A 23,668-nucleotide genomic window follows, 5' to 3' on the forward strand; every position below is an offset into this window, starting at 1 on the left:
TTCTTGGCAGAACGGTGGACACCTGTGTAGGTGGCACATAGGTTTTCTGTGACCATAAAGGCCTCACTTGCTAGTGGTCACCTCCTTTAGAATACAGCATGCACCCAAGGGCAATGGTGCCTTATGAAACCTGACCCTCAGGGCTTCTACTCCGACAACTTGGGAACAGACACCACCCCTAACAAGGCTATAACAGCCACAGAGCAAAGAGGAGACACCACATAACATCTAGTGCAGGGTTTGGCTACCACAACACTAGTCATATTTCCTATCAAGGGAGTAACAGTGAGCACACTCTGAGAAAAGACGTGGCTGGCATCCATATGAAAAAATAGCCACTGCACCAAAAATACTGGCCTCACACATATTATACCAGGATGCTTATACTAAAAACATGCCTTCCAGACCACCATAGATAATTTACTCTATGAATTTAGAAGAAACATTTAAGTAAAATGAAAAGGCCAAGGAATCACTTCCAACTAAAGGAAAAACAGAGGAGATCTCTTGTGGCATGGTGGGTTAAGGATCCAGCATAATCACTGCAGTGGCTTGGGCCACTGTTGTGGTGTGGGTTCGATCCCTGGCCCAAGAAACTTCCACATGCCAGAAAAAAAAAATAGAACCTCTGAAAGAACACATCATTAAATAGATTTCATCAGTCTACTAGACCTCAGTTCAAAAAGGAGGTAACACAAATCCTAAAGAATTAAAAAGTGTTATCAATAGAAATGTATATTACTATAACAATAAAGTAGAAACTATAAAGAGGAACTAGTCAAAATTAGATAACTCATTGTTGATATTCAAAACATCTAGAAAAAATGAATAGCAGACTAAATGACTCAGAAGAATGAATAAGTGATCTGGAAGACAGAATAATGAACAAAACACAGTCAGCAATTCTCACATCAGACAAAATAGGCTTTATTTATTCCATAAATAAAGACAAGGAAATAAATCATATAGTGATAAAGCAACACAAGAAGAGGATATTATACTTATTAACATATACACCCAATATAGAAGCACCTGAACATACAAAGCAAAAACTAAAAGATATAAAGGGAGAAACTGATAGGAATACAATAATAGTGGGAGACTTTAACACCCTATTGACATCAATGGACAGATCTTCCAGATTAGGCAACAGAGACCCTAAATGACACAACTGACCAGTTGGAGTTAATTGATATTTACAGAACACTACATCCAAAAAAAAATTTTTTAATTTAACCAAAAAACTCCACCAGAATACACATTCTTTCCAAGCATGCATGGAATATTCTCTAGAAGAGACCACATATTAGGTCACAAAACAAGCCTCAACAAATCTAAGAGCATAGAAATTGTTTCAAGCATTTTTTCTGACCACAATGGTATGAAACTGGAAACCAACCACAGAAAGAAAAATGGCAAAAAAATGAACACATGGAGACTAAACAATATACTACTAAAAAACCAATGGGTCAACAGTGAATCAAAGAGGAAATTAGAAAATATCTGGAGACAGACAATGACAACCTTACACAGTCTATCAGATCCAGCAAAAGCAATTTGAAGAGGAAAGTTCACAGTATAAGCCTTCCTCACAAAACAAAAAAATCTCAAATATTAACAACCTAACTTACCACCTAGAAGAATTAGAAAAAAAAGCAAAACCCAAAGTCAGCAAAGAAAATAATAAAGATCAGAGTGGAAAAAAAATGAAGATCAAAAATCAATCAATAAAACCAAGAGCACCCCCCCTTTTTTAGGGCCATGCTTGCAACATGTGGAAGTTCCCAGGCTAGGAGCTGAATCAGAGCTGCAGCTGCCAGCCTATGCCATAGCCACAGCAACACCAGATCTGATCCATGTCTGTGACCTATGCTGCAGCTCGCTGCAATGCCAGATCCTTAATCTACTGAGCAAGGCCAGGCTTTGAACCCACATCCTCCTGGATACTACATTCGGGTTCCTAACCCTCTGAACCACAATGGGAATGTTTTTTGAAAAGATAAACAAAATTGACAAACCTCTAGCCAGGCTCACCAAGAAGAAAAGAGAGAGGACCTAAATAAACCAAATAAAAAATGAAAGAAAAGAAATAAGTGATACTACAGGAATCAAAAAAAAAATCTAAGAGAAAACTATGAACAGTTATATGCTGACAAATTGGACTGGAAGAAATGGACAAGTTTCTAGAAACATACAGCCTGCCAAAATTGAGTCAAGAAGAAACAGATAATTTTAACAGACCAATCACAGTAAGTAAAATGGAATTTGTAATGAAAAAGATTCCCTGCAAACAAAAGTCCAGGACCAGATGGCTTCATTAAGAAATTATACCAAATATAGCAAGAAGAACTTATCCTAACCTTCTTAAACTATTTCAAAAGATTGAAGAAGGAACACTCCTAAATTTGTTCTATGAAGCCACCATCACCATGATGTCAAAACCAGAGAAAGACACTACACAATAAGGAAATTATAGGCCAATATCTTGGAAGGAAATAGATGCAAAAATCCTCAAAAATATTAGCAAACTAAATGCAACAATACATAAAAAGGATCAAACACAATGATCAAGTTGGATTCATCCCAGGGTCACAAAGATGGTTCAACACACACAAATTCAGTGTGTTACACCACACCAAGAAAAGGAAAGGTAAAAACCAAATGATCATCTCAACAGATGCATTAAAAAAAGCCTTTGATTAAGTTCAACATCCGTCCATGATAAAAAAATTTAACCAGGAGTTCTTTTCATAGGCTCAGTGGAAAAGAATATGACTAGTATCCATGAGAACACAAGTTCAACCCCTGGCCTTGCTCAGTGGATTAAGGATCTGGCATTGCTGTGAGCTGTGGTGTAGGTCTCAGACATGGCTCAGATCTGGCATTGCTGAGGCTGTGGCATAGGCCGGCAGATATAGCTCCAATTAGACCCCTAGCCTGGAAACCTTCAAATGCCATGGATGTAGCCCTAAAAATACAAAAAAAAAAATTACCAAGTGGATATAGAGGGAATATATCTCAACATAATAAAAGCCATTTATGATAAGTAACAGCCAACATATTCAATAATGAAAAGCTGAAAGCCTTCCTGCTAAATTCAGGAACAAGGCAAGGAAGGATGCACACTCTCATCACTTCTCACTCCACCATAGTATTGGAAGTCCTAGCCACAGCAATCAGACAAGAAATAAAATATATCCAAATTGGAAGGAATAAGAAAAACTGTCACTATTTGCAGATGACATGATACTTTATACAGAGAACCCTAAAAACTCCACCCCAAACCTGCTGAATTAATAAATGAATGAAGCAAGGTAGCAGATACAAGATTACATACAGAAATCTATTACATTTCTTTACACCAACAATGAAATATTAGAAAGAGAAAGCAAAAAAATTCCTGTTTAAAATTGCACCCAAAATATAATACAATACCTAGGAATAAACTTTACCAAGGAGGTGAAAGATCTATATGATGAAAACTATAAAACACCGATAAAGGAATTGAAGATGATTCAGAGAAACAGAAAGATAGCCCATGTTCTTAGACTGGCAGAATATTGTTAAAGTGGCCATACTACCCAAAGCAATCTATAGACTAATGCAATCCCTATTCAAATATCCATGACATTTTCCACAGAACTAGGAAAAATAATCCTAAAAGTTATGCAGAACCACCAAAGACCCAGAATTTCCAAAACAATCCTGAGGAAAATATACAAGCTGGAGGCATAATCCTTCCAGAATTCAGACTATTTATGTTAAAACAATGCAATAATCAATCCAGTATGGTATTGGCACAAAAACAGACATACAGATCAATGGAACAGATAGCCCCCAGAAATATACCCACACACCTACAGTCAATGGAGAAAAAACAATCCAAGTGGTGCTGGGAAATCTGGACAGCTACATGTAAATCAATGAAATTAGAACACTCCACACCATATACAAAAATAAACTCAAGATGATTTAAAGACCTAAATATAAGACGTGACACCATAAAACTCCTAAAAGAAAGTGGAGGCAAAACATTCTTGGACATAAATCACAGCAGTATTTCTCTTGGTTAAGTCTATCAAGATAAAAGAAATAAAAGCCAAAATAAACAAAAGATATTCCTAATCAAAGTTAGAAGCTATTGTACAGAAAAGGAAATCATCAGCGAAATGAAAAGACAATCTATAGAATGGGAGAAAATATTTGAAAATGACACAACTAAGAATCTCCAAAATATACAAATAGCTCCTACAACTCAGTATTCAAAAAAAAAAAAAAAAAACCGACAGCCAGGAGTTCCCACTATGGTGCAGTGAGTTAATAATCCAACTGCATGGAATTCCTCTTGTGGTGCAGCGGAAATAAATCTGACTAGTATCCGTGAGGATATGCTTCGATCCCTAGCCTTGCTCAGTGGGTTGGGGATCTGCTGTTGCCATGAGCTGAGGTGTAGGTCACAAGATGCAGCTCAGATTCCATGTTGCTGTGGCTGTGGCATATGCTGGCAGCAGTAAGCTCTGATTCTACCCCTAGCCTGGGAACTTCCATATGCCACAGGTACAGCTCTAAAAAGCAAAAAATTTAGTAAAGAATCCAACTGCAGCAGCAGTTGATCCCCAGCCCAGCCACCGGCATAGGTGGCAGCTGTGGCTTGGATTCAATCCCTGGCCCAGAGACTTCCATTAGCCATGGGTGTGGCCATAAAAAAAATTCAAAAGGTAGGCAGATAACTCAAATAGTCCTTTCTCCAAACAAGACATACAGCTGGCCAACAGGCACCAGAAAAGATGCTCAGCACTGCTACTTGTTTACACAAATCAAAACTACAAGGTATTGTCACAATGGTCAGAATGACTATCATCAGAAAGTCTACAAATAATAAATGCTAAAGAGAGTTTGGAGAAAATTCCTGCACTGTTGTGGGGAATGTAAACACACAACCGCTATGGAAAACGGAATGGAGGTTTCTTAAAAACTAAAAATAGATCTACCGTATCATCCAGCAATCCCTCTCCTGGGCACATATCCTGAAAAGATGAAAACTCTAATGCACAAAGGCACATTACACCCCAGTGTTCGTAGCAACACTATTTATAATAGCCATACACAGAAACAACCTAAGTGTTCATCAACATATGATTGATTTAAGATGTGTGTGTGTTGCTTTCTATAAAATGTCAAACTTGCACCTTGAAGTTGGAGCTGACCTATCTTGACCTCGACAAAATTAATAAAGACCATTCTACATTTGGAATTCTCCCAGTGGCTCTCCCTTAAAACCATCGCTACCTCATTATGTAACATTTGGTGCTGGAAATTTTGATTTTAGAAGACAGTGGGTAGGTTTAAATCTGCTTTTAAGGAGAGTCTTTCAGAGACTCTACTGCTATTTCATTAGAATTAGAATTCTTTTTTTTTTTTTTTTTTCTTTTTAGGGCTGCACCTGTGGCATATGGAGGTTCCCAGGCTAGGAGTCAAATCGGAGCTGTAGCTGCCGGCCTACACTACAGCCACAATAATACCAGATCTGAGCTGCATCTGCAACCTATACCACAACTCCTGGCAATGATGGATCCTTAACCCACTGAGTTAGACCAGGGATCGAACCCACATCCCCAGTGGTACTCCTTGGGTTTGTTATCATTGAGCCACAATGGGAACTCCTAAAATTCTCTCTTGTTTTATGAAAAGAGCAAAACCATCACCAATTTGAGTAACAGTTGAAAGAGTAAAACAGGAGTTCCCGTCGTGGCGCAGTGGTTAACGAATCCGACTAGGAACCATGAGGTTGCGGGTTCGGTCCCTGCCCTTGCTCAGTGGGTTAACGATCCGGCGTTGCCGTGAGCTGTGGTGTAGGTTGTAGATGCGGCTCGGATCCAGCATTGCTGTGGCTCTGGCGTAGGCCAGGGGCTACAGCTCCGATTCAACCCCTAGCCTGGGAACCTCCATATGCCGAGGGAGCGGCCCAAAGAAATAGCAAAAAAAGACAAAAAAAAAAAAAAAAAGAGTAAAACAAAAATTTTAGGGTGTATAAAAATTCCTTGTGGAGTCATCTGCTCCAGGGTCCACATACAGGATGAAAAAGATCAGGAAAAGTGCAAAACAGATTAAACAAATCATGTTATCTGTATAGTGATAGAAAGGGTGAATGCACAAACAGGCTATTTTCAAGCATTAAACACTGAACATTTGCCAATTTTTTTATCTTAATTAGTGTTCCACTCTACCCCACCTCTCTAACCCAAATACGCAAGTTTAATTTGAACTACATTCAGTTCTCAGGGGGGAAAAAGTAAAATAAAGTAAAAAAAAGAATGTGAAAAGGGAACAAGGAGAGGTCTTAACTGGAACAGATACTCAAATTTAGAAAGAACGTTAACATTGATCTAGTCTGATCTCTCTCCTAACGTTATCAATCCCTCTCCATCCTGGAAGGACAATCACCCTCTCCCAAGATAGCCCAATCTATGTATAGAAAATGTCAATTGTTATGAACATCTTTTTCATGAAGAATGAATATTTTCTCCTTCTAACTTCTAACCATTGGTCCTATTTCTGCCCCTTGAGACAAAACAAAGAAAGTTTAAGTCTGTATTGATAGGTCTTCCCCATATATACCCACGCCTTAGGGATTTTAATCCGAGTCCCAACAGGTAAAAGATGGCTGAGGCCAACCAAAAGTACAGGACACAGGAGAGGAGCCTATTGATGCCCCATTCTGATTAGCCTTGTAGGGCTGGGGAGCAGGTGAGAAGTATAGAGGTGGACACAAGGGGCAAGGAGAAGACATCCAGCCCAGAGATATTCCCTTCACCAAATTAAACACCCTTGGCTCTTCATCCTTAGATGTCTGTGGTTTCCACTGGTCTCTATAACACATCTCATCTCTGATTTAAAATAAGGGGGAAAGAGCACAAGCAATAGCATAGTGAATTATTTTGTTTTAGGATGCCTAGAGCCTAAGAGACTTTGGGTGAGTACTTGAGAGCCCTTGGATACCAGGAATTTTATAGAGATGCATAGTCAGGCACCAAACCATAGCAGGCAGCTCAGCCAATGGCTCTCTTACTGTGGATCTACTCCTCTTCTCTGTAACCACATCACAGGAAAGAAGAGGGGCGGGTCGAGGAAGGAAGGGAAAGGAGAAGGAAGGATGGAAGGCATTATGAATATGTGTCTATATACACACATGCACACACATATATATATACATTTATATATGCAAGTACTCTGTCCTCACCATTTTTACCCACCTGTTTTCCTAGTGAAAACAAAACAAAACAGAAAGGGCCTAGAGATTATCATACTAAGAAAGCCAAAGACAAATATCATAGGATATTGCTTATATGTGGAATCTAAAAAAAAAATTTTAAATTATACAAATGAATTCATATACAAAACAGGAAATAGACCCACAGACAGAGAACTTATAGTTACCTAAGAGGAAAGGGAGGTGGTAAATTAGGAGTTTGGAATTAAAATATGCATACTACTATATATGAAATTAACAACCAATAAGGACCTACCATGTAGCACAAGGGACTATATTCAATATTTCATATAACTTATAAGGGAAAAGAATCTGAAAAACTATAATATCTAAATATAGCTTTGCTACTATACACCTGAAACTACCACAACATCGTAATCAACTTTGTTCTTTAAAAATGAATCTATCTTGGCAAATAAGGTAAAACTAAAAGAGCAAGGAAGTATCAGTTTGAATGTGGGTGAGTCTCTTGAGAAACACTGTGATATACAAGAAAGCACCTGACTTTTATATAAGTCAGACAGACCTGAGTGGGCATCTCTGCCCTGCTGCTGTTGCTGGGGGATTGTGGAGGGGCTTTCTGAGCCTCTCTTTCTTCATCTGGAAAACAAAGATTTTACCACCTACCTCTGTGATTGTTAGGCAGGTTAAGTGGCACTCCATTGAACGCAGGTATTTACCAAGTAAGAAGAAGGTCAATCTACGTGCATTCAAATGAGCATATGCCTGAAAATGGGCTGTAGCAATTAAAAAAAAGTCTTAACCAGCCAGCTTCCATCCTGCCCTACAAAGGCAGGTCTGCAAAAATATATTGGAGATTTCAAAAAAGTATAAATCATAAATAATGAGAAACTTGTTTTTTTCCATTTGAGTTGATTTGTAAAAGTTAGATTTCTTTTTCCTACTTATTACCATCAGACTTTGCTGGTCCCTGTGGCTAGCTGGTTCTAAAGCATCTGTCTCTCTTGTGGGTTTTCCCCAATTATTGCTGGTGGAATCTGCACTGAATCTCTTCCAGCCATACTTTTAGACATGGCCCAGACACTCTGGGCAGGAGGCTGGTTTGGATAAGGGGGCCCATTCAGAGATGGAAGCAGACATTCCAGAAGGCACCATTCATCCCTAGGGCTAGCACCTGGGGGCTTTTAGAGACTTCTGAAAAGGAAGTGCAAGTGGGCTGGACACTACTTGCAGGATATCATTTCTTGCCAGCTCTACTCATCCTGAAAAAAAGAGGCCTGGGAAAGCAGTCTCTAGGAATATGGTTCATCTTGTGGCACTTGTGAAGCAAAGGCACAGAGAACTACCAGATTTCTTCCCTCCTTCCCTGAACCTCAGCCATGAACCATCCCCACATTCTTCACAGGATACTCCTGTGGAGAAGAACATACTAGTATTGGCTTCAGGTGAGGACTGGAATCTGCTGGTCCTCAAAATGCCATCCTCTAATGAACTCTTCCTGGTGCACATGACCTCAGAGATCAGGTCTACTCACCATAGGGCAAGAGGCCACATCTGTCTCCACATTTTTCTCTCTTGTTCCCTTTCCCACCCCAGCCACCCGTGCCTGCCATACCTTCCTGAGAGCCTAGGTAAGGGCCAGCTGATCAGCAACAAGTGGCCTGACCCAGATGCCTCCTAGAAACCTCTAGCTGGTATCACATACGTGGTGCCTTCTTGTTTTCCCTGCAGATGAAAACGAATGTCTCAGTGCTCACATTTGCGGAGGAGCCTCCTGTCACAACACCCTGGGGAGCTACAAGTGCATGTGTCCTGCTGGCTTCCAGTATGAACAGTTCAGTGGGGGGTGCCAAGACATCAATGAATGTGGCTCTTCTCAGGCCCCCTGCAGTTATGGCTGTTCCAATACTGAGGGTGGCTACCTGTGTGGCTGTCCACCGGGCTACTTCCGAATAGGCCAAGGGTAAGTACTGCTGTTCATCGTCGTGGTTCAAGCCTGTCTCATTCATAACATAATTAAGTATATTTAACTCAAAATGACCTGTCCTAGTAGACTAGAACCATACCTTTTATGATCCATGAGTTAATTGCAGTTAGTTCTGCAAAGGTTTTAGGTTATTTTATTTGAAAGGGGACATCTTGATTTCTGGAAATTTACTGAATGTCAAAATAATGAAACTGCATAGGAAATACCTTGTTATACAGCTTATTCCTCTCATTCTCTTGATCCTCACATCTCACTGGAAAGTGATTCATACCTCAGGAGTACAGAGGCCAGGACCTATGACAGAATTGGACTCACACTGCATGATAATCATGCCACCTTCTCCCGGGGCAAGCAGAATTCTGTCGTGGCTTAAAATGCCTCCTCATCTAGCTCCTGTTAGAATAAATCAAAAAAGATACCTTTTTGTGGAGTCCTTTACTGTTTTAAAGTGTACTTTACATTTCAGACTTAAATTGACATTAAAAATCAGCTAAACAGCCTTAAATATAAGAGTTAACAGGAGTTCCCTTCATGGCACAGTGGAAACAAATTTGCCTAGTATCCATGAGGATGCGGGTTCGATCCCTGGCCTCACTTAGTGGGTTAAGGATCTGGTGTTGCCATCAGCTGTGGTGTAGATCGCAGACATGGCTTAGATCTGATGTTGCTAGAGCAGTGGTGTAGGCCGGCAGCTGTAGCTTGGATGCAACTCCTAGCCTGGGAACCTCCATATGCTGTGGGTGTGGCCCTAAAAAGAAAAAGAAAAAAAAAAAGAGTTAACATAATTGCTGTATTTTCCAGGCGGAGTAGTTCACTACATCGTAGGTGTGAGAGTTGGGACAGAGAAACTGTATTTTTATTTTACTCAGTAATTGAAAAGTTAGTGTTGAGGTCTTTTTCCCTGCTAAATTAATCTGGATTTGGTTGTCTATCTAGTTTTGGCTCTCCTATGAAGGATCTCAAATTTTAACTTGTTAATTAGGAACACAGAGACATTAAATATATATATGCACATACATACTGACACGCAAAGTCACATATTATACAACACACACATACATGTATATATCAAATCGTTAATTCTGTAGTCTTTGATTTCTCCACACACAAACATCCAGTGATTCATTCTGGGGCGTGTAGAAGGTAAAAGAATGTTTCATGGGAAGCACACAGAATGCCAGCAATAGGACTCAAATTCCCAGATGTTTGTGTCTGGCTCTCAGTAGACTCATTCTTTATGAGTTTAATGCCAAAACCATTTTCCCAGCAAAAATTGTGACACTCCAAACTGGCTTCTAGCCAGTGGGACTTTATAGTCACACTTCTTGTAAGTGGTGTTCCAGGGATATGAAAATACTGGAAAGGAGTTCTGAGAAAGGAACCAAAGCCTGCAAATTTGGAATTTGCCTTCCAATAATTTAAGCATTATGTGAATGTACACACACACACACACACACACACACAAGATGAGCATTTATCATTTCATCCATTTTATTGTTTTTACACATTTCATGGTACAAGACAAAGGATGAGGAAAGACAATGTATTGGATTCACCGGGATCACAGAAAACAAGAGAAACCTGTAAATTGCTGCAAAATACTCACAGTATTCTGCTTATTGGCATTACATTTTAAATCTTTAGGGTGTAAATGAAAATGAGCTATAAAAATAGGTCAACTGATACTATTTCTAAGCGAGAGAAATAGTAGTTGCTCTGTAGTATGACCCATTAGTAGAAATCTACCCATTTATAACAGTTTGGGCTCCTCTGTGAATCACTAGAGTGGACTCTATCCCAGTATAAAGATTCTTTTAGGATCATTCAGATATTTCAACATACTTTGAAAGAGGAGCCTGGTTTCCAAGTGGCCTATGAAATAGTAAGCAGAATAACAAAACAAAGTACTTGTGAAACATGCAAGCCTCTCTCTATAACTTGGCTTTAAAAACTGAAAAGCAAAGAAAAACAGCTGAACTAGTTCTCTCTTGGGCATGGGTTTGTTTATCCAGCCTCACATGGGTCAGAGCCAATGGACCTAGTGGTTTTGAATGACTTGAAACCATTTCCCACATTTGGGCAAGCTCTGACACATGTATTTTATATACATTGCATATCTTCACAGTTTATTTCTACATCAACCTCAGTTATCACTCAGAGCTTTCTTCCTATCTTCAGGAGCTTCAGACCAAAATGAGAGGTCTGATAATAGGGGAAATGGCTTAGGAGCTGGAGCGGAGAAGGCTGGTGACAGTGGTGCTGGTGGAAATGGAGATGGAAGTAATGGTATCGATTAAGCACGAAAAGGGCAATGGATTGAACAGTGGTGTCTCATTCATTTTTCAGTCCTGTGGAGCCCTCTTCATAAAAAGAAGGCATGTTTATTCAACCTCCCAAGTCACACAGTCTCCCTCATCCTCTGTTCTTGTCTCGTTTCCACTCCCTGTCTCCTCCCCAGCAGTAGAGCAAACTGCTTGCCACATTAGGTCTGGGAAATGAAGGGGCAAATAAATATGTAAAACAGGACCTTTAGAGATAGTAAAAAGAAATCAGTCAACTCAGGGAACTGAGAATTCAGAAGATTTCTGTGTGGTTCTCATAACCAGCTGATCATCCAGTGAACAGATAATCAAGGGCTAAAATGTCGCTAGACAGGTCCAGCCTTCACCAGAACTCTTGCATCTCATCTCCCAGTTCTAATGAAGAATGTCTGTGTTCCCCTTCTACCACAGGCACTGTGTTTCTGGGATGGGCATGGGCCGAGGAAGCCCAGAGCCACCTGCCAGTGGTGAAATGGATGACAACTCACTCTCCCCAGAGGCTTGTTATGAGTGTAAGATCAATGGCTACCCCAAACGGGGCAGGAAGCGGAGAAGTACGAACGAAACAGATGCCTTCAACATTGAGGTAGGTCAGAAGGTGGTTTCTCCCCATGTCTTCTGTGGCAGAAAGGCCCTCCAGATTCCTGTGGTTTCCTCTGAGGATGCTCCAAAGTGTGAAAAAACTCCCTAGGGAGTAAATCCAGACATTCCCTGAGCTCTAGGCTGCATTTTACAAGTCTGTGGGGCTCTCTGGAGTTTCTTGCTGCTTTTAGGGAGTGGCCATTCAAAGGTTTTCACATACTTGCTCATTTCCTCTGTCTCGCCAGAAAGAAAGTCAAACACCCACCCAAAGTCTGCTGTGAGGACAAGGTCTGAGATCCAGGACAGCAAGTGGGCAGAACAGTGAAGTGACATAGGCTCCCTACATGAGGATGCCAAGTTCTGAAAGCTAGAGGCTCCTCTACTGAAAAGAGCCATGTGGAGGGTGAGGGAAATTGGATTCTAGACAAAAACAACATGGAGCTCAAGCAGCCTCGTTTTCTTTGCCTACGGCTGCTGCAGCCTTTCAGTCAACTCAGAAATGCACAGCTATTCACCAGACCTCTGGCTGCAGGCCCAGAGAATCCAGCACATGTGGTCCCAGAGAGGCAAGCAAGGAGCCAGGTGAAAAGCATTGAATATTAGCAGATCATCAGAGTCAGGAAGTAGGTTCATAGGTGTGTCCTTCGGTGGGGATGATTTTGCGTCAGTGAACAAAACTGAAATAAACTGGTTCTTTCTTAGCATCAGTCCTGCAACCCATCCCACTGTGGTTTGGGAAATGAGATAAGTCTTTGGAAAGAAAACAATCTATTATAACAGTGGTTCTCAAACTTGCATGTACATCCGAATCATTTGGAAGGCTTATTAAAATGAATTTCTGGAAAACACTCCTAGGGTCTTTGATTCAGTAAGTCTCCGGTGGCATGGAGAACTTGCATTTCTAACAGATTCCCAGGTGTTGCTGATGCTGCTGGTCCAGGGATCACACTTTCAGACCTCTGCAGTAGAAGACCTCCAGATACAAGTGATTTCAGCTTGACTTTCTTCTTGACATAAGTTTATGTTTTAATATTATAAATATGTGCCACTTTAACATTTATGGCCTAAACAGTGTCTTATGAATATTCATTTTCGAGGTAGTATATACAACAGGAGAATAAAGGTGTGTTAGTGTGAGATTTGAGTCATGTTTTCTGTAATAAGTGGCATATTTACCTTTTATTTAACACACTGCCATATGTCTTTCCAGGATCAGCCTGAGACAGAATCCAATGTGAGCCTTGCGAGCTGGGATGTGGAGAAGACAGCCGTGTTTGCTTTCAATATTTCCCACATCAGTAACAAGGTCCGAATCCTAGAACTCCTTCCAGCCCTTACAACTCTGACGAATCACAACAGATACTTGATTGAATCTGGAAATGAAAACGGCTTCTTTAAAATCAACCAAAAGGAAGGGATCAGCTACCTCCACTTCACAAAGAAGAAGCCAGTGGCTGGAACCTATTCATTACAAATCAGTAGTACTCCACTTTACAAAAAGAAAGAACTTAATCAGCTAGAAGATAAATATGACAAAGACTACCTCAGTGGTGAACTGGGTGATAATCTGAAGATGAAAATTCAGATTTTGCTTCATTAATTCACCATCCAGAGACCAAATAATTAAAAAACAAAGATAGATAGGTAGACCTGAATTTTTCCCCCAATCAGAATCTTCATATTATAGGTACAGTCTTTCACCACATAAATTTCTATAAATAAGCACTATTCTTGTATTACCAAAGCAAGGTACAGGTGACTCCCCTAGTTCAAAACAACCACTTTCTCAGGCTTCTCATGTATGTAGCTAAGCTACTTTGTCATATATGTTGATTCTCAAAAACTGGGACATGTATTTCCACTGGGGGTTGGCCATTCATGCTGACATGCCATCCTTCCAGCAGATGTACAGGAATGTGCTTTCAATTGATGGACTGTTCTTTTTATTTTTTTTTTCAAATTGTAAAACTTTGCTTCTCCAAATACAAGTACTAGGTTGGCCATTTATAATATCTATTTGGTGCTAGTAAATTCTCAAACTAGATTTATAAATGCACTGTAATATTTACACAACTTAGAAACCAAATTACAAGTATTCAGTTCAAATACTTCATTAATTTCAATCAACCAAAGTTAGTTCAGTAGCTTATCTCAGTTATGAGTATAATACATTACATGTAAATTAAGTGTGTGTATACTGTAATCGTGCTATTTTTTATCATTGAAACATTTATAAACTAGAATAATAATGCCCTTAATGTGAGGGTTTGTAATGGTGCTTATTAAGACCAAAGACTTGTTAAATGTATACACCAAGTGGTAAGGAAATTTCTGTGACTGGCCCACACGCGCAGAGGTCTGGGAGGACCAGGAAACAACCTCAGCAGCCAGAGGAGCATCAGTGCATCCTTCATCACACCTGTGCAATATGCCAAGATTAGCCTCGGTCATTGCCGTCAACAAGGGGTCCATGTCATAAATGTCACAATAAAACAGTCTCTTTTTTTAGTGTACCCCTTGGCTTTGTGTTCTTGCATGGATGTGGGATTGGAGGGGCCAGTCTAGAGACAGTCTCCTGAAATTAAATTATCCTGGATCTGTTAGTGACAGCTTCTGAAGGTACCAAATATCTAACAACTAGAAGAAAATTTAACATTTGTGAGTCAGTCCTTTATTCTTTCAAGACAGCAGAGTTATTTCTTAACAAGATATATAGATTTGTAGCATGGTTTCTAAAACATGGCCTAATTAATCCTGTGACTTGTTTAACCTAATAGATTTCGGTACTTTAAAAACATCAAATTCAATGATTGTCTTTGAGCACGTGCCTTTCATTATAAAAAAGTATCAGGCCCCCTCCCCTCAAATACACACAGTGTTGGCAAGATTAGGCAATTCCATCCTTTTTTCCTCCTTAAACATCTGTTGCTAGTCAGTGCTAGTCTCGTTACAAAGGGACAATCCCAAATTAAATTCGATTGAATGCTATAACCTCTTGTTTTCTGAATGTCATAATTTGAAAATGATGTTTTAACTGTAATATTGAATATTTAACAGTTAAGCTCATTCAATTCATATCAAGTTTTTAAACCCCTCAGGGCGGTAAAGGGTAATGAAAACAAAGTTGAAATGAGATTCCCGCATGAAGGAAGAAGAAACCACACAGAACACAGCAAAGTCCTCTCAAAATCTTCAGAAAACTAGGCTAAAGAAGATGGAGTAGGTCTAGTCTAGAAGATAAACCCAGGGTCAGTCGATGTAATGCTCAACTTAGCATATACCTTCCTCACTGTCAAGCTACCCACTGAGAGAGTTTCCTTGCAATGTGGTGAGCTCTCTGGCACTAGAGGATTTCAGTCTAGGCAGCCACTGCACACAGATGCTTTTTTCCAACAGTCCATTACATCTCAAAGTTTGGGGTTTTTGTTTTTGTTTTTTTGTTTTTGTTTTTTGTCTTTTGGGGGGCCATATCCATGGCATATGGAAAAGTTTCCAAACTAGGGGTCAAATCAGAGCTGCAGCTGCTGGACTATACCACAGCCACAGCAACACCTGATCCTTAACCCACTGAGCGAGGCCAGGGATTGAACCTGCATCCTCATGAATACTAGTTGAGTTCGTAACCTGCTGAGCCACAGTGGAAACTCCCTCCAAGTATTTTTTATCTGTAACTTTTCCATCCAAAAAAAAAAAAAGAAACCTTGCTCATAAATGATACTCAACTGAGATGAGTCAAACAACTAGTTTGGAAAGGGTTTGTACCTTGATTAGGAAGTTGAAGTATGACTCATAATTTCCCTCTTATCTCTGCACCTATGTTTCTCTGATGGAAGTGTACTAAAATTGTAGAAGAATATATAGCATACGGTAAACAACAGCTTGCAAATGGAAAATGTCTTTGATAATTTAAGCAGGACTGCATTATATTCAACAACGGCTTTTCTTTACAAAAACAGGACAAAATAGAGCTGGCACATAGATCACTTTGATATTTTTAATAGTCTTGGTCTGGATTTTATGTCTTTCAGAGCCAACAATTTTCAACGCCATATTTTTCATGTTTCTGACTGTAACAAAACATTTTCCTCATTGTTCCACTGTAAATATTTCTCTTGTCCGAACATTTTTTTAATCCTGAGATTTAAAACTGTGCCTTTTAACTGTCTGTGACCTTTTGCTTTTAGTTTCAATGGTTGAAGAATTTGGTTTTAAAAATCTCAGAATCTTAAAAATGTCTTGTCTCTACTCCTCAGCCCATTTCATTTGCCAATAATTATTTTGTAAGTAGGGTTGAAATGAACTCAGCTGGCCTTATGAAATGTTTAAACTTGCACAAACAACTACATTTTTGTTCAACAAATATCACTTGACTTAGCCAAAATTGCTTTGGACATTGCCATTACAAATACTGTTAAACTTCAGAAATCATGTTTGTAAATTAGATGAGCCAAAATAAAGGACAGTTAGCTTGATATTATGTTAGTGTACTTAAAAGTTATATATCTAAATTATTAGTTTTTTAAAAAAAATCACAGTAAGCTCTGTACACAGAATGTACTTGATTCTGATTTTAATTGTAGCTCTTAGAGATATATTACAATTGTAAAATGTAATGGTTAAAGACATTGTTTTAATGTTAGAAGAGTATTACTGGGAGAAGAATTAGCTTCACATACATAGCTGAAGACAAAGTTTATTTTCAACTTGCCAATTTTGAGCACTTTGTTAAAAAAAAAAAAGCCAATTTACTTTGTTAAACTTTTTGAAACCCAATGTGAACCTAATGTTATGTATTGTTACAAAAAATATTCTCAATATTATTCTGAATTTAGGGTTATAGGGAAACAAGGCTATGAATATGATTTTGCAAATTCCCATGTGTATACAAGACTGGGTTCACTTATAGGATTGGGTCTCATGGAGAGGTTCTAACATTCTCACAAGTGTCTGTATAAACATGAGGGTCTTGTACATTTGACACCTGACATACATTTGGCAGGACCTGGCAATGTCACAATATCTGTTATTTCAACTAACTGCTAATGAATCCAAAATGGTTTTATTGGCAATGTCATAAACCACTTTTCTGGACATGGGCTGTCTTGCATCCTTGATCCAAGCCTGAATTATGACCTCTCAAAGAGAGGTCAATTTTATTTTTGTTATCAGACAGTGGAAGTTGCACCCTTTTTAACTGAAAAATGTCATAGTAGGTAAGTGGGTCTGATTTCCCCCAGCTCAACTCTCTGCTCTCTATCCATTTTTGTTCCAACTATTTGCCATCATTTTTGATCCCTGTGACTATTTCCATTTCATAAATCAATGCAGATACCCTCTCTATGTTCCCTTTGGGGCCACAAGGGTTGGCTATGATGTCAGCTAGAAGGTATCACATTCAGTGTATTTATAGAAGCCTGAGCTTGGGTTCAAAGTTAAACAACAAGGTAGAACATTTGGCAGAAAGCAGCTACTCCATTCAGTGGTTTCTGGGTAACTTTCATACCCCACTTGATGTGTCCTTTGCAGCTGTACTGAGAGTCGCAAAAATCAGAAGATGTTTATTCCTTCTAATGGAAAATTCTTCTGAGGGAGAATTATATCAAACCTGAATGACTTAGATTTAGCTTCTCCTGGAAATGGAGACATTTGAAAACATCCTGATGACCATCAAACATCCCATTGATCCCACTAGCCATTTACATAGCAAGATCACAGACCTGTGTAGTTGTGTCTCCATGGCAAGCTCTGCTCTGGGTTTTCCCAACAACTCTGCTATGTAGAGGCCCAGATCTGTCAGGCAAGATTAATGGGACCTTGATACACCAGAATTTCAAAAACATGACAGGATGGATTTAGTTTGTGTCCATGTATTTTAGTTGTTATATTAAAACAGCATATACTCCTCAGTTTTTCAGCATGTTACCTATACCTCTCCAGGGCAGTTCCATGATCCAGCTGCACTGATGCTACACCTCAGGAGGGCTGCAAGCTCCTCTGAGGCCTACTGCCTCCTACACACTTGTAGATTGACCATAGCAGGCTCTCTTGCGGGTCATTTATAACAATTATTGAGTCCAGGAGTCAGTCTGCTGCAGAACCAGCTCCCTAGGAGAAAACTGCTCCTGATTATGCCCATTACATCCACACCCACCAGGAGAGGGCATGGAAGCTGGTGGCACCATTCCTAAAAGATGATACTCTCAGTTTCAAGGATTTTTTTTTTCCCTCAGGGCCTGTGATTCTTGATTCACAGAGCTCTGACTTTTCTTTGTCATGTAACAAAAGTTTGCTGAGAGTTAAGACCTGTCCTGAGGTCCTTAGGAACACCTGGTCTAGAGTTCTGACACTGTAGAAAATCTGGGGTCAGAAAGCAGCATTCAGGCAATTGACCAAGATGGCTGAGTAGAAAGACCATGCCTTCCCTCACAGTCACACCCAAGTAACAACTATCCACAGAGCAACCACGAATGAAAAAGACCAGAACCTCCCAAAAAGATTTCAACTACATACACAAAGGAGGAACCATAAGACAGGTAGGAAGGGCAAACTCACAATACAGTCAAGTTCCATACCCTTGGATAGTCAACTCACAAACAGGAGAATAATTACATTGCAGAGCTTCTCACAAAGGACTGAGAGGTCTGAACCCCACATCGGGCTCCCCAGCACAGGGGTGCTCCACCAGGAAACTAAACCCCCAGAACACATGGCTTTGAAGGCCAGTGGGGCTTAATTTGGGGAGTGCCAGGGGGCTTAAGTAAATAGAGGTTTCATCCTAAAAGGGTGCATACAAAAATCTCACATGCTCTGATACCCAGGGAAGAAAGAGTAATTTGAGAGGAGTCTGGGTTAGACCTACCTGCTGATATTAGCAGAGCCTCACAGAGAAGTGGGAGGCAATGCAGTTCACCCTGGGCACATAGACACCAATGGTAGCTGTTGTGGGTTGAACTTTCTACCATGTGGCCACCGGTGCTTGCAAGGGCCACAGTGAAACACGCCCCCTAGCTCATCAGTTCCAAAACCTAGACCTACCAACAGCCTGTAGGAGCCAGTGCTGAGAACTCAGGCTTTGCAACCAGCTGGATAGGGACACAGCCCCACCCATCAGGAGAGAGGCTGCTCTAAGACACCTTGAGCCCATAGGTTCCTCTGGACATGGTCCTGTCCACCAGAGGGCCCAGGACCCAGTTCAACCCACTAGTGGGAAGGCACCAGTCCCATAATTCCTTGGCCCCCGGCCCTGCCCTCCAGGGAGGCTGTTCTAGCCTCTGCGCTAGCCTCATCCAGCAGGAGGCAGACTCTAGACTCAAGAAAACCACAATCCTACAGCTGTCAGACCAAGCCCACCAATCATAAGGCCAGACCCTGCCCTGGGATCAGCTGGACCCCAGATCTCCCCACTAGCAGGACAATATAAGCTTTGGGATGCCCCAGACCCCATACCCAAACAAGTCAGGAATTGGCCCCGACAGAGGTCAAACACTAACTCTGTGACGCCTTGAATCCTGCAACAAGATTCCAGAACTCAACTCTGCCTACCAGTAGGCTAATGCTAACCCCAGAACCTGGCTTCACTCACCAATGGGCAGGCAAAAGCCCTGGAGTCTTCTGAACTGTGATTTCACACACCAGACCCAGCACGAGCTCTGCTGTTAGCTGCCATATGACCCAGTTTCAATAACCAGCAACCAGCAGCCTCCACACAAGGCAGGGCCTGACAACCAATTGGACCAGGGTCCAAATGAACCTACTAGGTCACGCATGTAGTCACTCTGCTGCAATAGAAGGACCCACCCAGATTTCATAGGGGGAAAACCTTATAGCACATACCTCAAGTAACAAGAGGAAAGTGCATTGCTGGGATACAAAATATGTCATTTGCAAAAGGCCACTTCTCCAAAGCAGGGAAAGATAACCAACCTATCAGACACATAAAACTGAAAACAGCAACTTAGGCAAAGAGGTGACAGAGGAACATGTTCCAATGGAAAAATACATAATAACCCCAGAGGTAGTAAGTGAAGTGGATTTAGGCAAAATACCAGAGAAGGAACTCAGGGTAGTGATCACAAACATGATCATAGAACTTGGGAGAAGAGTGTGTGCACAGAATGAGAAGTTAGATGTTTTTAACAGAGTAAGAAAATAAAAAGAACAACCAAAAAGAAAGGAAGAATAACAGAAATGAAATACACTAGAAGGAATCAACAGTAAACTCAACAATAAAAGGGAACAGATCAGTGAGCTAGAAAACAGTAGGGGGAATCGCTGATGCTGAACAGAAAAAAAAAAAAAAAGACACAAGAATGAAAAGAAATGAGAACCATTTAACAGAACTCTGGGCCAATATTCACATTATAGGGTCCCAGAAGGAGAAGAGAGAGAGAGGCTGAGAACCTGTTTGAAGGCATAATAGCTCAATACTTCCATAATCTGGGAAAGGAAACAGATATCCAAGTTCTAAAAAGTGAGAAAGTTCCTTACAGTATTTACCTAAGGAGGAACAGTATTTACCTAAGATGCACAGCAATTAAAATGGAAAATAAAAATTAAAAAAAAAAAAACACCACAACAGGAGTTCCCATTGTGGCTCAGTGGTAAACGAACCTGACTAGCATCCATGAAGACACAGGTTTGATCCCTGGCCTCACTCAGTGGGTTAAGGATCCGGTGTTGCCATGGGCTGTGGTGTAGGTTGCAGACATGGCTCAGATCCGGAGTTGCTACAGCTCTGGCATAGCTGGTAGCTACAGCTCTGATTGGACTCCTAGCCTGGGAACCTCCATATGCCTCGGGTGAGGCCCTAAAAAGACAAAGTAAACAAACAAACAAACAAATACTTGTCTAGTCACTTATGACGGAGCATGATAATGTGCGAAAATAGAATGTGTACATGTATGTGTAACTGGGTCACCATATGTATAGCAGAAAAAAAAATTGTATTGGGGAAATAACTATTAAAAAAATTAAAGTTAAAGGAAAATATTAAAAGTAACAAGAGGAAGTTCCTATCGTTGTCATGAGCTGTGGTATAGGTTGCAGACACTGCTCGGTTCCCACATTGCTGTGATTCTGCTGTAGGCAGCTTACAGCTTCAATTAGACCCCTAGGATGGGAACTTGCATATGCCATGGGTGTGGCACTAAAAAGACAAAACAAACAAACAAAAAAAAAAAGCAGAAAGAGAAAGGCAACAAGTTATGTACAAGATAACTCCCATAAGGCTATTGGCTTACTTTTCAACAGAAACTATGCAGGCTAGAGGTAGTGGCACAATATTTTTAAAGTAGTGAAAGCAGAGAAACCTACAACCAAGAATACTCAGCATGGTTCTAGTTCAAATTTAATTGAGAGACCAAAAGCTTTACAGACAAGCAAAAGCTAGAAGATTTTAGCATGACCAAACAAGATTTATAAGAAATGTTAAAAGGAAAAAAATGGGAAGATAGCAGAATAGGAGATTGTGAGCTCACCTGTTCTTGCAAAACACCACAATCATGACTGACTACAGAACCATTGCCAAAAAAAAAAAAAAAAAAAGACTACTTAAAACTACCACAAAATATTCTACACACAAAGACAAAGAAGAAGCCAAAGTGAGATGTTAGGGAAAGGTGCTTTCATGATATAAGCAAATCCCATACCTGCCAGGCAGGGGACCCACAAGCTGGAAAATAACCATCATAGCTTCTCCCACAGGAGTGAGAGTTCTGAGCCTCATGTCAGGCTCCCCAGCCTGTGTATCTGGCATCAGGAGGAAGAACCCCCAGAGCATTAGACTTTGGAAGCCAGTGGGGCTTGAGTTGAAGAGCTCCATGGGACTGGGGAAAACAGAGTCAACTCTTGGAGGGTGCAGAAAGCATTCACATGCACCAGATCCCAGGGAAGAGAAGTGATGCATAAAAGCCTGGGCCATACCTACTTGTGAGCCTTGGAGGATTTCTTGGGGAGGCAGGGGTCTCCTGTGATTCACTGTGGGGGCAGGACACTGGAGGGGAAGCCACAGGGAATGATCATTTATGAAAGCTCCTCCCAGATGTCACCATTTTGGAAATGAGACCTGGCCCCAACCAACAGCTCTAGTGCTGGGAAGCCTCAGGCCAAACAACCACAGCCCTACTCATCAGCAGAAAGGCTGCCTAAAGTTGTCCTAAGCTCAGAACTGCCTCTAAAGACACCACTGAACATAGCCCTGTCCACCTGAAGTAAAATATCCAGCTCAAATCACCACTGGGCAGGTACCAGTCCCTCCCAACAAGAAGGTTGCACAAGATCCAATATCATCTTCACCCATGAGGGGACAGATACCAGAAGCAAGAGGGCGACAACCCAGCAATATGCAGAGGGAGACCACAAACACAGAAAGGTAGACAAAATGAGATGGCAGAGAAATACCTTTGGATGAAGAAACAAAACAAAGCTACAGAAGAATAAAGTGAAGTAGGATAGAAAACTTTCCTGAAGAAGAATTCAGAGTAATGACAGTAAAGATAATCCAAGATCTCTGGAAAAAAAAATGGAGGTACAGTATGAGAAATTACAATAAATTTTTCACAAGAGGTAGATGTTAAAAACAAGCAAACAAAGCTGAACAACACAGGAATTCCCATTGTTGCACAGTGGAAATGAATCCAAATAGTGTCCATGGGTATATGAGTTTGATCCCTGCCCTGGGTCACTGGGTCAGGGATCCCATGTTGTTGTGGCAGTGGCATAGGTTGGCAGCTATAGCTCCAATTCAATCACTAGCCTGGGAATTTCCACATGCCGTGACTGCAGCCCTTAAAAAAGAAAAAAAAAATGAGTAACAATATCTGAAATGAAAAAATAAACTATAAGGAATCAACAGCAGAATACCTGAGGCAAAAGAACAAAAAAGTGAAGTGAAAGACAAATTTAGGAAAATCACTGTTGTGGAACAGAATAAAGAAGAGAAAGAGGGAATTCCTATCACAACTCAGTGGAAATGAATCTGACTAGTATCCATGAGGACGCAGTTCAATCCATGGCCTTGCTCAGTGGGTTAAGGATCTGGTATTGCTATGAGCTCTGGTGTAGGTTGCAGATGCTGCTCGGATCTGGCATTGCTGTGGTTGTGCCATAGGCCAGCAGCTGCAGCTTCAATTTGATCCCTAACCTGGGAACCTCCATGTGCTGCAGGTGCAGCCATAAAAAAATTAAAAAAAAAAAAAAGAATGGAAAGAAATGAGCACAGTGTAAAGAGCTCTGGGGCAACATTAAAGGCACCAACATTGGAATGATATGGATCCCAGAAAGAAAATAGAGAAAAGGGGCCAGAGAAAATATTTGAAGAGGCAATCACTGAAAATTTCCCCAACATGGGAAATATTTAAATCTAGGAAGCACAAAAAGTCTCATACAGGATAAATCCAAGGAGGAACATGCCAAGACATATATAAATCCACATGACCAAAATTAAAGACAAAGAGAAAATATAAAGCAACTAGGGAAGAGTAACAAAAAACATACATGAAAATCCCCATAAGGTTATGAGCTTATTTATCAGCAGGAATTATGAAAGCC

The 23,668-nt window shown here is 40.5% G+C and overlaps 1 protein-coding gene across 2 annotated transcripts in view; it reads left to right on the forward strand.

Moving 5' to 3' along the window:
* FBN1 (fibrillin 1) overlaps nt 1-14,634 on the forward strand; it is a 258,581-nt gene extending 243,947 nt beyond the window's left edge. Inside the window, exons 64-66 of one of the 2 annotated variants that reach the window (XM_085011361.1) lie at nt 8,963-9,194; nt 11,951-12,125; nt 13,332-14,634. In XM_085011361.1, the coding sequence (XP_084867487.1) occupies nt 8,963-9,194; nt 11,951-12,125; nt 13,332-13,721 (797 nt within the window). In that variant the 3' untranslated portion in view covers nt 13,722-14,634. 2 annotated transcript variants of the gene reach the window in all.
* Nucleotides 14,635-23,668: the final 9,034 nt, after the last annotated feature.

This window comes from Sus scrofa, chromosome 1 (genome assembly GCF_054392235.1).
Source record: "Sus scrofa isolate SSC_HxYL_T2T_F1_AM1 chromosome 1, Sscrofa_HxYL_maternal_Yorkshire_Landrace_v2.0, whole genome shotgun sequence".
NCBI lineage: Eukaryota > Metazoa > Chordata > Mammalia > Artiodactyla > Suidae > Sus > Sus scrofa.